This window comes from Mus pahari, chromosome 20, assembly GCF_900095145.1.
Source record: "Mus pahari chromosome 20, PAHARI_EIJ_v1.1, whole genome shotgun sequence".
Classification (NCBI taxonomy): domain Eukaryota; kingdom Metazoa; phylum Chordata; class Mammalia; order Rodentia; family Muridae; genus Mus; species Mus pahari.
In genome coordinates this window covers 48,238,498-48,258,328 of record NC_034609.1, presented here as the reverse complement: position 1 = coordinate 48,258,328, position 19,831 = coordinate 48,238,498, and the positions used below count along the sequence as shown (strand labels likewise).

Genomic DNA, 19,831 nt, shown 5'->3' with positions numbered 1-19,831 from the left:
TGTGTGTGTGTGTGTGTGTGTGTGTCTTTGTGTGTGTGTGAATGGGACCACGCACCTCTGCAGGTTCCCCAAGCCCAGGCCATCTGAAATGTGGTTGTCAAGAGCAATCTGCCAAACTGAAAATCTAGCAGATGCATAAGGGACACCCTACAGCACAGAGCTGAGGTCCTCCTTTAAACAAAGTGGCTGTCTCAGAGCTGTGCACTGCAGTTTGGTGTGCCATACACCTAAACCATCATGCATTCCCATGGGGGTAACTGATGAGCACAGAAGCAGAGAATATGAAGTGAGGGTACACAGAACTGGGGAATGCAGAGCAAGGGGACATGGAGCCAGGGAACATGCAACCAGGGAACGTGGTGTTAAAAAACACGGAGTCATAGGATGTGGAGGCCAGAAGCTGACTCAGTGACTTGAAAATGAAGACTGACCATCATACAGACTTGGATCATGTCAATCACTTTCAGTCTTGCCTCGTTTTGACCCTGTAGGCTTTTAGAGTTCTTACCTTTCCATCCTTACTTGCTTTTGTATTCCTGGCTCCACGGTCTCTGGCTCCTCTGTGTTCCTGGCTCCCTTCTAGCTCTGTGTTCCCTGGGATGTTGGTCCTCAGATTCCTGCTTAACTAAGCCCCTTCAAGGACAGTGGACAGGGAAACCATGTGTTACCCCTGCATCACACATGAGCAGTGACCTACCTGACTGTTGTCTACTGATGGCTTGGGGTTGATCAGATGTCCATATGGACAAGATCTCCATTTAGTTCATATTTCCCAGAAATATGAAATCCTACCCTTTGGCCTTCTCCCTGGAAACTGCTTGATTCCCAACAGGGAGTCCTGAAGGCTCACCAGCTGTAAACCCAGATCAACTCAGGCAGCCTGCTGAACTAGAGAAATGCATTACCATGCTAATGATGTCCTATTTAAATTCCAGCCTGATTACTCTGATGAAATCTCTTCCCTCCACATTGGTTTCTTTATATCTGAGTTCTAGTATGAAATCAACAGTGTTAATAAAGTACAATACAGATTATCAAGTCATACACAGGAGATGGAGAAACAGCTGTATAAATCTTAAGGTTCTTTTTTTCTAGGGAAAGAAAAAAAAAAAAAACAAACCTAAAATTGGTTACTGATTTTTTTTTCCACCTCACTTTCCCTTATTTAAAAAAAATTAAAATGCATATTAAATAAAGGCTGCGGGTTCAGGGGACACGGAGGCCACTCTTTCATTTTGCTTCATTCTACTAAGCATTCCTCAGGATTCAAGTGTGTGACTTGAAGTCTCCAAACTAAAGTCTCTCCCCATCTCCTCCTCACAGGAGTGTGCCACCATAACAGAAGTCTATGGCTTCAAAGGCGGCAGCCATGTCTGTTGCCCTTTGCCCTCGAGACTGTTGTGTTTCTGCCCCTTTCCCATTACCCCAATCTGAACATCCAACTCAGGGCTGAGGCGGCTCGGCTGGCAGAGTGCTTGTCCAGTGTACACAAAGCCTGGTGTTCAATTCTAGTACAGCACAAACTAAGTATTAGGAACTGCAGGACCTTAACATGATCCCTAAGGAAGTGGATGCAGAAAGATCAGAAATTCAAGATCACCCTCAACTATACATGGGGTTCAAGACCAGCCTTAACTACAGGAGACCTTGGCTTAAAGATAAAGCAAACCAATAACTACCCAAAGGGGGTCACTCTATCATCTTCAGGAAAGTCCCCCTTGTTACCGTTCTCAAGGAGATCTGAGGTCTGTACCCCCAGTCCAAACACTTTACATCGCTCTCCTGCCCCCTCCCCAAATAAACATAGGCTTGTGGCCCAAGGCCACCATGCTGGGTCCTGGGGTACCCCTGTAAGACTCAGAGGCAGCATTTCAGTTCTCAGTGAATGCACAAGCTAGCCAGGGACAGGAGGCACGAGGACGTCTCCTTGGTGAGACAGACTGGTCCGTCTCTGGTGGCTATCAGGGTTGCTTCCTACCAGTAAGAGCCCTCCGTATGAACAACACTGCTGATTGGTCCTTGGGTGAGAAAAGTTTTCCTTCTTCTACAGAAAGAGAATCCTAGAACTTCGAGAGGTACTCAGATGCCCAGGGTAAGGGCAGCTCCTGTCACCCTTGCAGCTGACTGCCCTCATGCACCACAGTCAAGTTCAGAACAACAATGATAATAGGAAGTCACAGGCAGAACCCTACGGGGAGTGGTGAAGGGACAGCGATGGTCTGTATTTTGCCTCCTGGCAGGATCTGGCGTCATCTAATAAAGGAGCTTGGAAGAACAAGAGGGCTCACGTCCCTGAGCTTAAGAACTGCTTGTCCATCCCAACGTGGCTTTCTCCAGCCACTGTTAGAAATCACATTTTTAAAAATGTTTTATATTGGGGTACGGATATAGCTTAGTAGTAAGCACAAGAACCCAAGTTCACTCCCCAGGGCCCATATAAGAAGCTGGGTGAGATGAGACACACTTGTAATCCCAGTGGAGGCAGAGATAGGAGGACCCCCAGGGCTTTCTGGTCAGCCAGTCTCACTAAATTGGTAAATCCCAGGTTAGGGAAGATCTTAAAACAAAGTCGTAGGTGCCTGAGAAACGGCACCCCAGGTTGACCTCTGACCCCTGACCCCCACTCACGTGGGCGTGCAAACCTAAACTCACGCGCACAGACATGCAATGCTATATGTTGCTCATTTCCTAGTTCCCCCTTAAGATATTTTATCTATGGGCAGCATAGATGGCTCAGCAATCAAATACATGTACTGCTTTTACGAAAGACCTAAGTTCGGTTCTCAGGACCCACACCTTGTGGTTCACAAGTGCCTGGAATTCAACATTCCAGGGGATCCAACGCCCTCTTCTGGCTCCTGGGGGCACTGCATTCAGAGTGTGTATAACCTTCTCCCCCAAATCGCTCACAGGATTTTTGGTCTTTTTGGTTTTGTTTTTAATTTTAAAACCTAAGAAACAGGTATTTGGCTTAAGACTGAAAAGACTATGGTGCATCACGCCCACACAGACCCAGACCCGCCTTTCCTGCTCACTTGAGCTACATTTGACCTTGGTTGGACACAGAGTTCCTTCTGAGTTGCTGTCTCCCAAGATCCAAAAGCAGCTGAGCCCAGGCTATGACCTGGCTTTATTGCATTCCAACTGGTGGAAGCTTCAATTCACACAGGAATTTGTTTTCTTTTAGTTTTAATTACGTGAACGCACATACACCTCTGTACAAGTGTACATGTGAGTGCAGTACCTGTAGAGGTCAGAAGAGGGTGTCACTCTATGAGAACTAAAGAGCAAGCACGGGCCCTCTGCAAGAATGCTTCATTTTCCCCTTTAAACCATCGCCCTGGCCCCTGAAATACATTTCTTATTTCTTTGTTACCAACGCTCTTACCAACACGTGGATGGTTCACTTGAGTGATCCAAAGCCACACCTCCCCAGCCTCAAGCACAGGCGAGCAAACCCACAGGGAGAGGGTGGCTGACCCAGCATAATGCTATCACGAACGAAGCACAAAGATTCCCCACCACGAGCCATCTGCAGTTCAGTCGTCTCCTGTAACAATCTCCCGTTCCGCTTGTTTATGTTTTATTCATCATCTTGAAAGTATTTAGTGAAGTAACAATGATGAGATTCACAAATACTGCACAGAGCTTTTTTAAAAAAAAAAAAAAAAAAAAAGATATTAATGGCTTTAAGAGCTCACACATCATTCAAATGAAAATATTGTTGGGTTAGATTTGCTCAAATCTGTTTACATCTCCTTTATTCTTCCATATAATCCATTCCCCCGTTTTGTGTAAAAACCAAGTGCTTACACTGTGAAACATTTTGGTTTTTCTTATTCATGAGACTAAAAAGAAAAGACTGCAAAAGTCTGCTGGAGCTCTACCCTGCTCCGGTCTGTCATGACGAAATGAGCCAGCCTGCAGGGCCTGGGACCCCGGAGCTCCCTCCGCACACAGCCTTGGGCTGCATGTGGCAAAACAAACAAATGAATAAATAAAAGGTTTGGCCTTTAAGAGAGAGAGGTATGGCTTGGCAATGGTGGCACACGCCTTTAATCCCAGCACTTGGGAGGCAGAGGCAGGCGGATTTCTGAGTTCGAGGCCAGCCTGGTTTACAGAGTGAGTTCCAGGATAGCCTGGACTACATAGAGAAACCCTGTCTCGAAAAACTAAAAGGGGTGGTGGTGGTGGTGAAGTAGCTCAATAGGCAGAGACCCGTGCAAGCTCCGTGAGCCAAGTAAAGGTGGTCTGAGAAGTGACTGCTGAAGGTTGCCCTCTGACCTCTGCATGACCGACACAAAAATAACATGCAAACAAGACCCTTTCCTCTCTCTGACTCCCTTGGCTGTCTCTGATCCCTTTCTCCCTCTCTTCCCTTCCCCCTCACTTCTCTCTCCATGTGTTCCTGGCCAGCCCCTAATTCTCCTCCCCCACCCCTCCACCCACCCCTGTCCCCGTCCTCTGTTCCCTCTTTCTCTGCCTCTATTCTCTGCTCTATTCTCTTCCCATGCCCCCAAATAAACTCTATTCTACACTAAAAGAGGGAGGAGGGGCGCAGGAGTGAGTGGGCTCAGTGGTTAAAACTGGAGCTGCTCTTACAGAGAACCATGAGTCCTGTGTCTCACACCCACATGGTAACTGTAACGCCAGCTCCAGGGCACCTGGCGCCCTCTTCTGGCTTCCTCAGGTACTACACTAATATGCACAACCCACTTCCCCACCCCTCCCCCATACATAATTTAAAATAAAAAATTAAATACTTTATAAAGAAAATTTTAAAGAGTTAAGGGAAATAATGCTAGACTCTGAGCTGCTGAGCCAGCTGAGGCTTCATTGGCAAGAGAAACCATGGTCACTGGCTGTCTGATTTATACAGGGAGGGAACAACCGCTCATACCATTCAGGAGAACTCTAAAACCTGGTCTGTTCATCCCACAGTGGCAGGCCTAGCCCTGACAGCTGGAGGTATGGTTCCTTGTTTGGACTTTGAACTCTGATCTTCCCCTGACATGGATGTGTGGAATATGCAGGTGGCGTCTGTTAAGTGGAACACGGGGCATATAGCATGTTGGCCTTTCTGTAGGCCAGCACCAATGTCACCCGTGTCCTTCTCTTGAGGAGAGAATCAACCCTCAGAGGACACCCCAACAGAAGAGTCACCCCCTGGTCCCTTCTCAGTCCTCCGGTGTCGGCCTGCGACCTACATCCTGGAAGACTGAACAAAGGGAGAACCTCCAACTCAGGATGTGTGCCTGGGGGGGGGGGGAGGGAGCCTCCAACTCAGGATGTGTGCCTGGAGGGGGGGGGAGGGAGCTACACGGCCCACCACATGAGCCAGAAAATGCAGAGCAGAAAAGGTCAGAGAAAGGCAAAGTAAAAGCTGACAGGCGACCCTACCCTGTTACCCATGCCAACCATGTCCCCCATGAACTGTCTGGGTGCTCTTCGACACTGTCACAGAGAGATGGTCTAACCACGGGATCCAATAATATCAGCACTACATTGCCCCGAGACTTTGGCGGAGGGCTACTCACTGTGGGCGGCGTCCTGGAGGGCCAGGTCCTGCGTGCACCTGAGGTAATCCTCTTTGACGCTGCCCAGTCTTCTGCTGTTCCTGGAGCTGAGTGCCAACAGCCTGCCCAGGAATGTCTCTAGCCCTTCCCGCTCTGACGCCAAGGCCCAGATCTCCTCCGTGAGCTCCTTGGCTGTGGAGAAGCAGCTTCCTGCAGCACAGTGGGGAAGAGAAGGGAAGGTTTCCTGTGTGTAGTTTCTAATAATATTTGCACTCTTTGAAAGTTCCATGCATTTACATAACGCGTATTGATCGTCCGCGTCCACCACGATATCTGTGGACCTCCCTCTAGTACCTACACTGTGTCTTCCTCCCAACTTCATGTCTTTTCACTATTAATAACCCCTGATTACTGCCATCCGTATGCACATGGGTGTGGAGGCCATACATCAGGCCATGAGCAACCTGCCAGCAGCCATGACCCCAAAGGAAAACGATTCTCCCTCCCTTAGCATCCCTCATCTATCAGAACCTCCTCCGGTGGGGCGGACGAGTCTCTTCGGCGCCTCCCCACACATTCTGGTATTTTCTGTAAGTGAACTGTGAGATTCTCAGGTGTGAACACTGGTGACCACGGTATCCCGCTGCATCACCAAACGGTTGTGTACACCTGGAAGGGATGTCTCTGAGAATAACACAGAGATGTCCAGTAGGACCAGAGAAAGTCCCAGGTACCACCACACCTAATGCCCAAATGTCTAAGGACAGACACAGCAAGCATGGTGGAAAGGCACTGGCCTGGCGGTTAGGCTGCAGATTAATTAAACCCTCCCCCTTATCAAAATTTGAAACATATTTGATGGCTAATCTTTTTTAAAAAAAAATCTATTTATTTAAAGTATATGAGTACACTGCAGCCATACAGACAGTTGTGAGCCATCATGTGGTTGCTGGGAAATAATCTCAGGACCTCTGCTCACTTCCTCCCAAAGATTTATTTATTATTATATCTAAGTACACTGTAGCTGTCTTCAGATGCACCAGAAGAGGGCATCAGATCTCATTACAGGTGGTTGTGAGCCACCATGTGGTTTCTGGGATTTGAACCTTCGGAAGAGCAGTCAGTGCGCTTAACCGCTGAGCCATCTCTCCAGCCCTTGATGGCCAATCCTGACACAGCTGAGAAGGGGGAAACCTCAATTGAGACATTAACTCCATCAGATCAGCCCATAGGTATGCCTTCGGGAATTTTCTTGATTGTTAATTGATGTAGGATGGTCCAGCTCACTCCTGGTGGTGCCATCCCTGGACAGGTCTGTCGCACCGGGCCAATAACACAGCAGGGTCCCGAAAGCAAGGCAGTGAGCAGCCTTCCTCAGTGGTCCCTGCTTCGATTCCTGCCTCTGGGTTCCTGCTGGAGTTCCTGCCTTGACTCCCTTTAGTAGTGGTCGACCTTTCCTCCCCAAGTTGCTTTTGGCAGTGTTCTTATCTCAGCTGCAGAGACCCTAACTAAAACAACAAGGGAATAAATGAGCAAGCTTGGCATAAACGTGTTGTGAAATACGATCGTAATAACACCTGAATTGCAGGTGGCCTCGGGAACCACAGGTGGCTGGGGGCATAAGAAAGAAAAGCCATAAAACCCTGAATAAAATATACCGAGAGCAGGGATTAGTGAGGTCAAGTACGAGAATCGGTCGTGTGTCTAAACGGCAGCGGCAGGCCACGGTGAGACAATTTCTCTGAAATATAGTTTACAACGTATCTTAGGACTAAAAAGTATGTAAGGGTGAGTTTAAAAGACCCTAGGCAGAACTGGAAACTGCTTTCAAAAACCCACTGAGAGGAAATAAGACTTAAATAATTGTGGAGATAAACTATAAATGTCCACTGGAAAACTTGGTACACCTAGGGTTTCAATTTGTTCCAGATTGATGCATATAGATTTAATACAATTCCTATCAAAATTTTATGAGGCCTTTTGGTAGAAGTGAATGGGCACATCCTAAAATGTAAAAGAAAATGCGAAAACCTAGACAAGCCAGAGTCATCAAACAGTCTGCATTTAAGACCCCCAGCTATTGCTTCCATAAATCAAGACGGAGTGCATCTGAAAGCAGATAGGCATGTTGGCCAATGGACTGCAACAGAAGTCCGAAAAGTGGACGTGTCCTCCAAGAGCTAACCTAGTGCAAAGCAACGGGCAAGGGAGGCTGCTGAAGCAACTGGTTACCTATGAAGGGGCAGTGGGAAGCCTGGGGTACACCTTGGACCACACACAAATCCCCTCAGAGCTGAAACAAAGTTAAAACTAGGAGGCTACATGCAGGATGTAAGGAAACAAAACGAACTGGTTCTGGAACAGGCTGAGCTCTGCGGAGCAAAGAGCAGGACAATCAAAGAAAACCCCTGATGAATGGGCTTCATCCGGTGACAAGCTTCTTTCTGCACATCAAAAGAGGATGGGCAGGGAAGGGGGACACCAGGCACCTGCAGTCCCAGTGCTTGGAAGCTGGAGGCAAGAAGATCAGGAGTTTGAGGCCAGCTTTGTCTACACAGCAAGTTTTCAGTCAACCTAGACGACATAAGATTGTCAAAAGTAAAGAAATTTCAAAAAGACAAAATGAGAATAAAGGGGAAGGGTAGGTAAGGGGGAGAGGGGAGAAGGGGAAGAAGATAGGGAGGAGAGAAGAGGAGAGAGGTGGGAGAGAGGAGAGGAGAGGGGACGAGGGAGGGGAGAGGGGGAAGAAGGGAAAGGGGGAGGGAAAAGAGGGGAAAGGGCATGAAGGGGGAGGTGAGGAGAGAGAGGAGGGAGACAGATTGGAGAGGGGAGAGGGAGAGGCTAGGCGAATCAAGCTGGGACAGATCATCTGCTACAGACAACTGACAAAGGATACAATTTTACAACTCAACAATTAACAGAAATAACAGCATTAAACAGGAACAAAGGCTCCCAGGCCTTTTACAAAGGGCCGTATGCAGATGGACGACACACATACGAAAATGTGTTAGACAATATTAGTCACCAGGAGTGTAAACAAAGGCGGCAGAGTCACATCATCCCATTCAAATGGGCACCAAGCAGCTAAACTGAGGCTAAACCAAGGCTGGCAAGTGGGTACAACTCCCTGAACCCTCAAAACGCAAAGAGGTGTAACCCCACAGAGAACACTTCCGCCAGTTTGTCCTAAAGTTAAACCCACTCCACACTTGGTCCCACAAGTCTCCATTTAGGGGTTTCCACTGAGGACTCAAGACATCAACCCCAAACACTCACATTTGGCAGCTTCTAGTTACCTTACTCCAGCCTCTGGGAGCAATCCTAGGGAGACTCACTGACTAGTTCACCAAGAAAGAGAGGGAGGGAGGGAGGGAGGGAGGGAGGGAGGGTGGGAGGGAGGGACACACTGCTCAATGGATAAGAGCCCTGGTTGTTCTTACAGAGGACCAAAGTTCAAGTCCCAGCACCCACATGGTGGCTCACAACCATCTGTAACTCCAGTTCCAGGGGATTGGACACTCTCTTTGGGCCTCTACAGGCACACATGCGGCTCACAAACATACATGCAGGCAACACACACACATACACTTGAGATGATGGTGATGGTGGTGGCAGTGATGATGATGATGAAGATGATGATGATGATAACAGAAATGAAAATAGCAGGGGTTTCTTTGGAAAGAGGATGATCATCATGAGAGGACACGGGGGAAGAGCGCGATCAAATGCATGGTATTCATGTATGAAAATGTCATAGTGCTCACATTATTATGTATAACTGATAGACCCTAATAGAAAAGCTTCTCTAAGAAGACAGACATGGGATCAGTTTCTCTTCTTCACACTCTCTGCTTGGATGGAAGATTAGTCCCTGTACTGTCCCCTCAAGGATGCTCCAGTTTTTGATAGCAACACCTCTGAGATAAAGGTGTCATCTGTCAGCCAGCATCCAGAAGAAGGTGAGGAACCGGTTGTTCTCTGTGGCTGAGTGTGGTCACCAGCCACACCTGATGTTCCGAGGCTCAACCCACCGCCAGGTCAGCTGACTTCAGGCTTCGGTGAGATTGGGAAAGAACTTGCATTAAAACTCAATGCATGTGGAGCCAGTCATCTCTTCACCACCTAGAGACTCAAGGACCATGAGGGAAGTGAAGGCGGAAAGGACGTGAGGGGCAGGAGGGGCTGCAAAACGCTGTCTTCCGACATGACATGTCTGTGAGCTCAGGAACCCACAGTGCCTGTGGCTACCTGCATAAGACCCTTCCTAGATCCAGCCAGTCTGCATTCCAGCATTGGGGACAGTGGGGGAGCCCATGAGCTACCCCCAGCTGAGAAGCTAGTAGAAGTTAACTGATGCTGAAGAAGGGAAGCCATTTTTGCAAGCGAGCCACCAGTGGTTAAGTCACTGATACGCCAGTAGCCCCAGATCCATGCATGGTCTTGCCAGCAACTCTAATTAACTCAGTGGGCCGGTTATAAAAAAGAAAGACGTGAAAGTTGGGCATACTTGTTGAGAAGGGTCAAGACGGCGTGGAGGGGAGATTCGGGGAATGCACGGAGCAAAATAAACTGTGTGCGTGTGAAAATGTCACAAGATAGGAACACGAAGCTTGGTGATCAGCCTGGCAGAAAGCCCCACGGCAGTCAGTTCAGAGGCTGGGGGATGGCTCAGCCAGGAAAGCGCTTGCAGGACAAGCGTGAGGAGCTGAATTCAAGCCCCAGCATCCAGGTGAAAGGCTGGGTATGGCGGAGCCTTTGTCATCCCAGCACTGCGGAGATAGAGTCAAGAGAATCCCTGAGCCTGGCTGACCAGCCAGGCTTGCCCAGCTGTGGGGCCATAGGACCTACTGAAAGAGCTTGTCTCAAAAGTAAAAAGTAAGTAAATAGATATAATAATAATAATATGGAAGGCTTCTGAGATTGATCTCTGGTGCCCACATGCACACACATGAACATGTCCACACACCACAAACAAACAAACAAACAACTTGAAGCACGGCACCAGCCTAGTAGAAAACCCTACAGAAGTCATCGACTGAAGGAAATCGTTGCAGCCCACGGCTCTGCCGACTCGGAGGATGGAAGCTGAGTGGAAACATCCACCCCACCTCGGAGCTTGACACCCACAGATGCCTCGGAAGCCTTTGACGATGAAGACGGAGGCATCTGGGTAAACCTTGGCCTATGTATTATCCTTTCAAAGGAATGGCATGTGATCCTCTTCAAGCTGAAATGTGTGTGAAGGAACTCTTTCAGTGCGTACAATGAGGACTCTGAGCCGAAGGCACAGCCTCATTGTTCAGCCGACAGCAACAATTCTTTCTCCGGGGTGTGTAACACACAGCGCTTATGTTCACTGAAATACGCATGGTTATCCTGACTTCACAGCTGAAATCTAGAGAATTCCGTATCTTGCAGAAGGTCGCACAGGAATAAGCCACGGGGCAGGTTTCCAGCCCAAACTTCTATCCAGAACCCCTCCCCTTAAACACTGTGCTGCTGATAGCCTTGAAAGAGGCTGATTTCAGACTGACTAAGTGCTGCAGATAGTCACCAGCCATGGGCACAAACTGAACACCCGGCATACGCCATTCTATCAATGAGACCCATGTTCTCTGATCTCATGAAGGCAACGCAAGCGGGAACCTGGCAGTGTCCCAGCCCTGAGGAGTGACAGCAAAGATGAAGTCTATCATAGATTCTATTCGCTAACCCAGACCTTTCCCAGATCCAAGCACTCGGAGACATGTGTGGTTCGAGAAATGAATGTTTAACATAGAGAGAACTTGGGTGACTTCCCACAGAGGCAGATAATATCACAGCTGGAGCCGTCACAAACTGCTACCCTGCCCCAGATATTACTCTGCACACATTCAACCTCACAGCCAAGCCTCACAGCCAAGCTCAGAGACGAGACTCACTTTGCATAACTCTAGCTAGGCTTTGCTGACAAAGACTGAGGAAGTCAGTGCCAACCCCGAAGGAGTCTCACAGGTGACCTGTCTCCAGCCTTTCCTTGGGGGTTGTGGGGGTGGGTTAGAGTGAACCCCAGGCTCTGCCGAGCCGCCCACTCCTCAGTGAGGCAGCTGAAGAGAGGAAACCTTCATAGGTTTGCTAAGACAACAGTGGAAAGAATTTATCTGGGAGAGGCGTGATGTCACCAGCCTGCAACCTTGGTTAAGTTAGGAGAATGGTAAGCTCTAGGCTAGCCTGGGCTACTTGGCAAGACCGGTCTTAAAGTAACAGAATGAAGTAGGAATACATCTGAAATAAAGAGGTCACCCAATCTCACCACCGCATTCCTCAGTGTGTGTTGACACCGAGGCTGACTCTCCCATTCTCTGGCATCTCTGAAACATGGTATTTACTTCTCCTCAGACTTCTTGATCATCCAGGAACAGTGTGCGCTGATGACTGCCTGGGTCTCTCCCCGAAGGATCTGAACTCAGGGAGTGACCACTCCAATCCAAGAGCCCACGGGAGGGGGCAAGGACGTGCGCTTCGTTCCTCTCACCTCATGTCAAACCATAGGCATCCCTCAACTGAGGACGCACACGGGGACGTGAAGCCCCTCTGACCTCGTTTCTCACCCTAAAGCTATGCTGAGCTTGAGCTGTGGGTTTGGTCAGAAGCCTCAACCGCTAAGAACACAGGCTCTTCTTACAAAGACCTGAGTTCAACTCAGCACTCACACCAGACGGCATGAGGCTAAAGGTGACCCAGCTTCAGGGGACATGACACCCCTGGCTTCTTTGGAAATCCATACTCATATGCACAGGCACAGACAGACAGACACATACACACACACACACACAGAGAGAGAGAGAGAGAGAGAGAGAGAGAGAGAGAGAGAGATTTAAAAGAAAAACGGATTGCCCAATCTGGCTTTTCCCAGACACTAGGTCAATGGCCCAGACGGCCGAGACTGGAAGAGGTCAAGCAAGAGAGCTTCTAGGACATCGGCGGGCCATGATGTCATGGGTCAGACTCTGGACAGGAGTGGAGGAGCTTGAAACAGAGCCCATCCAACAAAGCCTCCTAAGGTGCGTGCGTCTGTCTCCCTTGGCTGCGCACAGCCCCACGCAGACACACAGACATAAAATATCTTTTTCTAGAAATTGTAAAGACTGCCCTGAGCTTCTCAAGACGGAACACAGATGACAGGGTGAGGGAATTCTGCCTCATGTGTTTCACTCTCTTCTTCCCTTAGGCTCCTGAAGAGAAGCTCGTCCACCTGTTCTCAGGGGAAGATGTATGGGCTGAGAAAGGCAAAACCCTAACTCAGAGGCAGAACTGCACTCCATCTCCTCCTCCCCCCGCCCCTTCTCTCTGCAAGTGAGGCTATAACTCCAACTAAGTAGCTCGGGAGGCAGTTACGAGGCAGGCCACATGCTCACCCACCATGTTCTAGGGTTGTAAATGCCACGCTTGGCTGCGTCGGGGACCGAGCGGCTCGTTAGCGGCAGCATTAGTGTTTAACGATGTGAGGAACAGAAGCTGCCAGGCACCGCGCCCCTCCTTAAAACACCACTGAAAACCCACGCGTGTAATTATTACACCTTCCCGTTAAATTCCGATTCCTCTAAAGCCGATGGGCTGCGCATTCATCCAGCTTATAAATCTCAGAGATCTCTTCAAGGCTGCTCTTTACATAACTGGGCTAAAGATCCATCCGTCACACAGGGGGGGAGTCTGGACTCCAGCCACTGGTCTGCTTCTTTCAAGAACTCACAGGAGGTACCCCACAGCCTTGACCCCCCTCCACTCCCCTGGGTTCTTAGTTACCCCCACACCTGCCTATTGTGAGCATCAGATCAAACAGCAAATTCGAGGGGAGATGTTTGAAAACAGCATCCAAGTGACAGAGAGACCCTGCATGCCATGTTCTCAAGCTACCTCGCCTGGGCAGAAACCTATCTGTTAAGAACTGCTGGCATGCAAAGGGTGTGAGCTGAGATACTACCGTGTTCTAAGGCCAGTTTTCTCTGGTGTGTGTATGTGTGTGTGTGTGTGTGTGTGTTCACACCCATGTGTGCAGGGGCATGAGAATGTGTGGGCGTGTCGTTATTAAGGTCAGAGGTCAACCTGACCGGTCAGTCCTCAGCTGTTGCCCACCTTGTTTTTTAAGACAAGGTCTCTTACTGCTCTGAGCTAAGCAGCTAAGTGAAGCTGACTGGTCCCTGAGGCCAGGCCTCCATCTGTCTCCACCCTCCCCGTGCAGGGTTATGAGTGCAGGGACCTCCCTAAGCTTCTTTGCATGGGTTCTAGGTAGAGAACTCAGAAATCACTCCACCAACTGACATATAACCATATATATCATAACATATACCATAACCATAACATATAACCATAGCCCATAACCAACTTCTAAAAGGAGCGCCTGGCACACAGTCACCCACAATGGACTGCCACCACACACAGAGCTTACAGCATTGCTGGAATCAAGCCCATGGAGCAACAGGCCCACTTCCTAAAGTCCTAGCATAGACAACTCACATCCAAGGCATGGCCTCTTGAGAGCAAACTGTGTCAGCGGGGTGTCCACAGGTCCCTTCCAAGGACAGTGTCCCTTCATGGAAGCATGCTGCCCTCTATTCAAACCTAAGCCTCCTGCCAGGGCTCTGAAGATGAAGTGGGGTCACTGTGCCCCTATCCCTTCCCAGTGTGGTCACACTGAGTAAGTCTCCTCCCTCTGCACTTCAGTGCTGCTTGTCTGCTTAACTGGCCTATCGGAGACGGTGGCTGAGCCTGGCTTGTTAGAGCCACCAGCTCCCAGGCTGTGAGCCTGAGCACTCTGGCAATATAACTGCCACATTGTGTGTGTGTGTGTGTTATGTGCGTGTGTGTGTGCTGTGTGTGTGTGCTAGTGTGTTTGTATGTGTGTATGAGTGGTGTGTGTATGTGTGTGTACAATATATGTGGTATGTGTGCTCATATGTGAGTGTGTTTGTGTGTGTATATGTGTGTGTATGATATGTGTGGTGTGTGTGTGATTGTGTATGTGTGTATATGTGGGCTTATATGTGAGTGTGTTTGTGTGTGTATATGTGTGTGTGTATGTATGTATGTATGTATGTATGTATGTATATATGAGTGTCTGTGTGTATCTGTGTGTGTGATGTGTGGTGTGTATATGTGTGTATATGAGTGTGTTTGTGTATATATGTGTATATATGTGTGTATGTTTATGTGTATGCAAGTATGAGTAAGTTTGTATATGTGTGTGTGTGTATATATGTGCATGTGTTTGTGCTGCTTGTGGACGTTGTACATCGTGGTGCGGAGCCTAGTGCGCACCACGATGTACAACGTCCACAGGTTTGAGTGTATGTGTATGTGTGATGTATGGTGTGTATGTGTATGTATATGTGTGTATATGAGTATGTTTGTGTGTGTGTGTATGTGTGTGAGAGTTTGAGTGTATGTGTGTGTGTGGTATGTATGGTGTGTTTGTATGTGTATATGTGAATGTGTCTGTGTATATACATCTGTGTGTGTGATGTGTGGTGTGTATATGTGTGTATATGAGTGTGTTTGTGTGTGTGTGTATGTGTGTGTGTGTGTATGTGTGTGAGAGTTTGAGTGTATGTGTATGTGTGATGTATGGTGTGTATGTGTATGTATATGTGTGTATATGAGTATGTTTGTGTGTGTGTGTATGTGTGTGAGAGTTTGAGTGTATGTGTGTGTGTGGTATGTATGGTATGTGTATATATGTGTGTATATGTGAGTGTATTTGTGTAAGTACATGTGTGTGATGTATGGTGTGTATGTGTATGTGTGTGTATGAGTGTGTTTGTGTGTGAGTGTGAGTGTATGTGTGTGTATGTGTGTGAGAGTTTGAGTGTATGTGTATGTGTGATGTATGGTGTGTATGTGTGTGTATATGTGTGTATATGAGTATGTTTGTGTGTGTGTGTATGTGTGTGAGAGTTTGAGTGTATGTGTGTGTGTGGTATGTATGGTGTGTTTGTATGTGTATATGTGCATTTGTCTGTGTATATATATGTGTGTATGTGTACATATGTATGTTTATGTGTGTGAGTGTGTGTGTGTGTGTATGTGTGTGTGTGTTTAGCCAGGAGCTTAAGCCTGGGGCCTTGTACATGCTAGGCAATGGCTCACCCTTGAGCTCCCTTCTCCATCTCTTTAACTTGCTCAGGCAGGCATCGAATTCTCAGCATAGACCAGGCCTTGAATTTGTAATCCTCCTGCCTCAGCCTCCCAGGCAGCTGTGTGCCCGCCACGCTGGTCAGTGACTGAGTGTAAGTACCTCCGCAGTTACCTGATAGGGCCAGCATCTTGGCTTCCAGCAAGGCAGGCAGCCTGGTGTCGAGGTCACTGAGTCTCCTCCTCAGAGAGCTGCACAGCTTCTCCCCTGAGCACACCTGCCAGGAGAAATGGCAGGGTCACTGACTGCTGCTTCCAATCAGAAGACAGAGGGGAATGGGGTTGAGGGGGCTGGGTCTCTGCGTATTTTAGTGGACCGGCAGGGTGAGCAGAAGAGGAGGAGGAGGCTTTAGGGAGCAATGGCATAGAAGGAAAGCAGAAAAGGCAGAGGGGGCAAGAAGGACAAGAACAGGGGAGGGGAGAGCAGAGAGGAGGGAGAGAACAATACCGAGAGGTAGGGAACAGAGGGGCAAGGAGGGAGGAGAGACACAGAGATGGGGTAGATGAGGAGAAGTGGGAGGAGGGTAGGGGAAGAGAGGGAAAGAAGGGATGAGGAAGGAGGAAGAGAAGTGGCCACTAGCGTGGCCTCAGCACAGCCCTGGCCCACACAGGCTGGTGTGAGCTCATAGAGCAGCCACAAGCCCGACAAAGCTATCACTGTCTGCCTCTGCCTTGGCATTTCCACTCCTGCCTGAGATTGCAGAACCTCACAACATCAGGCCAGTAGTTCCGCTGTGGCCCTGGGAAAAGGGCCTTGCTGATTTCTGGTCCCTCACCCTCAACCCAGTCTCCCCCAGCTCCTCTCCTGCCGACAGCTGTCTCCTCATCTGTCTACAATGCCCCTGGCACACAGTAGGCAGTCAATAAGCAGGGACTCTGCCCCTGGCACACAGTAGGCAGTTCATGGTCAGGGACTCTGCCCCTGGCACACAGTAGGTAGTCAACTAAGGTTTTTGATATTGAGGTCAGAGGAACCTACTAAATTTCCTTATTAGAAGACTCTAAGAAACCAGGAGGGCAGATAACTGCTGGAGAGTCTGACTGAAAGTCAGGCAAGTCACCTCCGGGAAGAGTCGTGGTTATCGAATGTCTCCCCACACCTGGACTCCACACACATCACCTGTTTTTCTTTGAGTTCCCAAAACAACAAAACTCTTCAACCTCAGTCTCATTCCCCGAGTTCTGTCAGGTTATCTTTTATGCCGAGACTAAATCTTCATCTTGTTTTCTTTTATTTAAGGCTATGAGCTCATAGGGTATCTGTTATCTATACTCAGATTAGTGATAAACCTATATTTTCATCTCAGCCAAAGCACACAGCAGTTTCTGTGGGGATAAGAGTAGTGAACACTTTGGGAAAGTCCACAGAGAATGTAACCCCACCCCCAAGCATTGTTATTTATTGCCAAAATAAAAGTGTATGAAATCCCGTTCAGAAACTGAAAGCTATAGGTCCACGTGGAGGGATACAGTTAGTTGTAAACATTTTGGCTTATCTGAAATCAAACAGAAGTTGGCATCAGAACTGAAGCCGACCTCACCAGGTCCTAAAATGCTCCGCCCCTCTCTCCTGGGTCCTAAAATGCTCCGCCCCTCTCCCCTGGGCTGCCTTTACTTTCCCCTCCGTGCCTGGGATTTTCCAACCTCACTTCTGAAGCTCAGAGCAGAGTTGGCCGCCCCCCCCCCCCCCCCCGCACCGAAGCCTACCCCAGCTGCTCATCCACACGGCCAGAGTCATCCATCTTAAGGGTCCTGAGACTTCTCATGTTAGAACTAAGAATGTAAAGAGAGGTGTGTGGGGCACCTTCCTCTGGCTCTGTCTCAGTGGTTGGTTCAATGCCCGTGACAAGCTCCGCCCATCCCATCCACCCACAACTGTCACCTCCAGAACTTCAGAGACTATGATGTTAGCCAGGGTTCTCAGATCTCCTCTAATATCTCTGATTTTAGTTAACAGTGTCTCTTAATCATAATTAGGTCAGTTTCTCCTTTGCTGAGAAAGCCCATAATTCAAGCTGCACTATTAACATGAAGCTGCCTTTCTAAATTTCCAGATTAAATTGCACACTCGTTCAGTCTCTGCTGGATATAATATAATACCTACCAGTCTCTAGATATCCTAATTATTTCTAACTATTTCCATCTCATTTATTCCTTAATTACCTTTAGTTTGGGTGACCCACGAGAGTCAAGAAATGTAATGAGCTTAAGGAAGGTCCCAACTCACTCTGAAAGTATAAGGGGTTGAGCGTGCATGTGTGTGTATGCTAAAGAAAGAAAACTGGGTTGAGCTGAGCCTCTTCCCTCGTGGTCATTTGCCAGTCTACATGGGACAGGGTTAAGGTCAGAATTCCAAGCTCTGTCTCAGTTCCCACACAGCGTACCATGCTCACGTACATGCAATAGAATACACATACCCACCTCAGAAAAATCTGCATGTCTTTCCTATTTACAAATAAAATTAGCCTCCGAGGAACTCATTAAAGAACGGAAGTTTTACATTTACATTTTAAAATCTCAGGCTCAGCTCCTTAATTTGACAGGAAAGAGAAGTCACTGTACTGGCTGGTTTTGTGCATAAACTTGACACAAGCTGGAGTTATCACAGAGAAAGGAGCNTCNNTTGNGGAAATGCCTCCATGAGATCCAGCTNTGGGNCATTTTCTCAATTAGTGATCAAGTGGGGAGGGCCCCTTGTGGGTGGGGCCATCCCTGGGCTGGTAGTCTTGGGTTCTATAAGAGAGCAGGCTGAGCAAGCCAGGGGAAGCAAGCCAATAAGGAACATCCCTCCATNGCCTCTGCATCAGCTCCTGCTTCCTGCCCTGCTTGAGTTCCAGTCCTGACTTCCTTTGGTGATGAACAGCAGTGTGGAAATGTAAGCTGAATAAATCCTTTCCTCCCCAACTTGCTTCTTGGTCATGATGTTTTGTTTAGGAATAGAAACCCTAACTAAGACAGTCATTGTAAGTGCACTATAAATATAGAAGAGATGGGGTGAGCCATGGCGTGAATGCTTGGGTCCTCCCAAATTTCATGTGCTGAAATCTTCAGCCCCGTATGATGATGGGACCAAGAGGGGGCTCTGGGAAGTAACAGGTCCTAAAGGTAGAACCTTGTGAAAGTATCAGTGCCCTTAGAAAAGGGCTGGGGAAGCCGGGCGTGGTGGAGCACACCTTTAATCCCAGCACCCAGGAGGCAGAGGCAGGCAGATTTCTGAGTTCAAGGCCAGCCTGGTCTACAGAGTGAGTTCCAGGACAGCCAGGGCTATATAGAGAAACCCTGTCTCAATCAATCAATCAATCAATCAATCAATAAATAAATAAATAAAATAGAAAGAAAGAAAGAGAAAAGGGCTGGGGCAGCTGGTAGTGGCTCTGTCAGTAAAAGTGCTTTGTAAACATGGAGACTGAGCTGGGCCCACAGAACCCAAGAACCCACATAAGTGTCACATCATTGCACAAGCCTGTAATCCCAGAGCTGGAGAAGTAGAGACTAAAGGGTCCCTGGGGCTTGCTGGCCACCAGTGTAGCCTAATTGGTAAGCTCCAGGCCTCTGAGAGACCCTCCCAAAGGAGGTGGATGGTGTTCCTGAATTTAACACGTATGCTGTCCTCTAGGTGCACACACACCACCACCACCACCATCATTATCATCATCATCATCATCAGCAGCAGCAGCAGCAGCCTCGGACAGCCCTCCTGTCCTCTCTCCCTTTCCATCAAGCAAAGACACAGCATGGCTTTGGCCATCTGTCCCTCAGAAGAGCTCCCCACCAGAACCTGGCCGTCGTGGCACCCAGCCCTCAGCCCTCCAGCCCTGCCTGAAAGCCCTCCCGGCATTCAGGAAAACAATGTCCGCAAGGTTTCTGGTAATGGTCCACCTAGCCCATAGCTGAGCCGGGCAAAACAAGAAACACACCTCATTCCTCCCCCTGGGTGAGCAGCCAGAAAACAAAAGAAAACAATAAATAAGGGAAGGGATAAACACTACAGCCTTCCTAAGGCTGCTCACAGCAGCAGCAGTGTGGTTATGTGGAAGACAAGCCACTCAGCATGCTTCCGGGAAAGGGGTCTAAGCTGTCCTTTCTTCTCTGGCTGTGTGTGTGTGTGTGTGTGTGTGTGTGTGTGTGTGTGTGTGTGTGTGTGT

At 48.5% G+C, this 19,831-nt stretch overlaps 1 protein-coding gene across 1 annotated transcript in view; it reads right to left on the bottom strand.

Moving 5' to 3' along the window:
* The window catches only part of Disc1 (DISC1 scaffold protein), a 166,412-nt gene that overhangs the window by 90,232 nt on the left and 56,349 nt on the right, over positions 1-19,831 (bottom strand). The window contains exons 8-9 of the mRNA XM_029532416.1: positions 15,802-15,904; positions 5,538-5,726 (exon numbers count right to left, since the gene is read on the bottom strand). Coding sequence (XP_029388276.1) covers positions 5,538-5,726; positions 15,802-15,904 — 292 coding nt within the window. The remainder of the gene's footprint in view (positions 1-5,537; positions 5,727-15,801; positions 15,905-19,831) is intronic.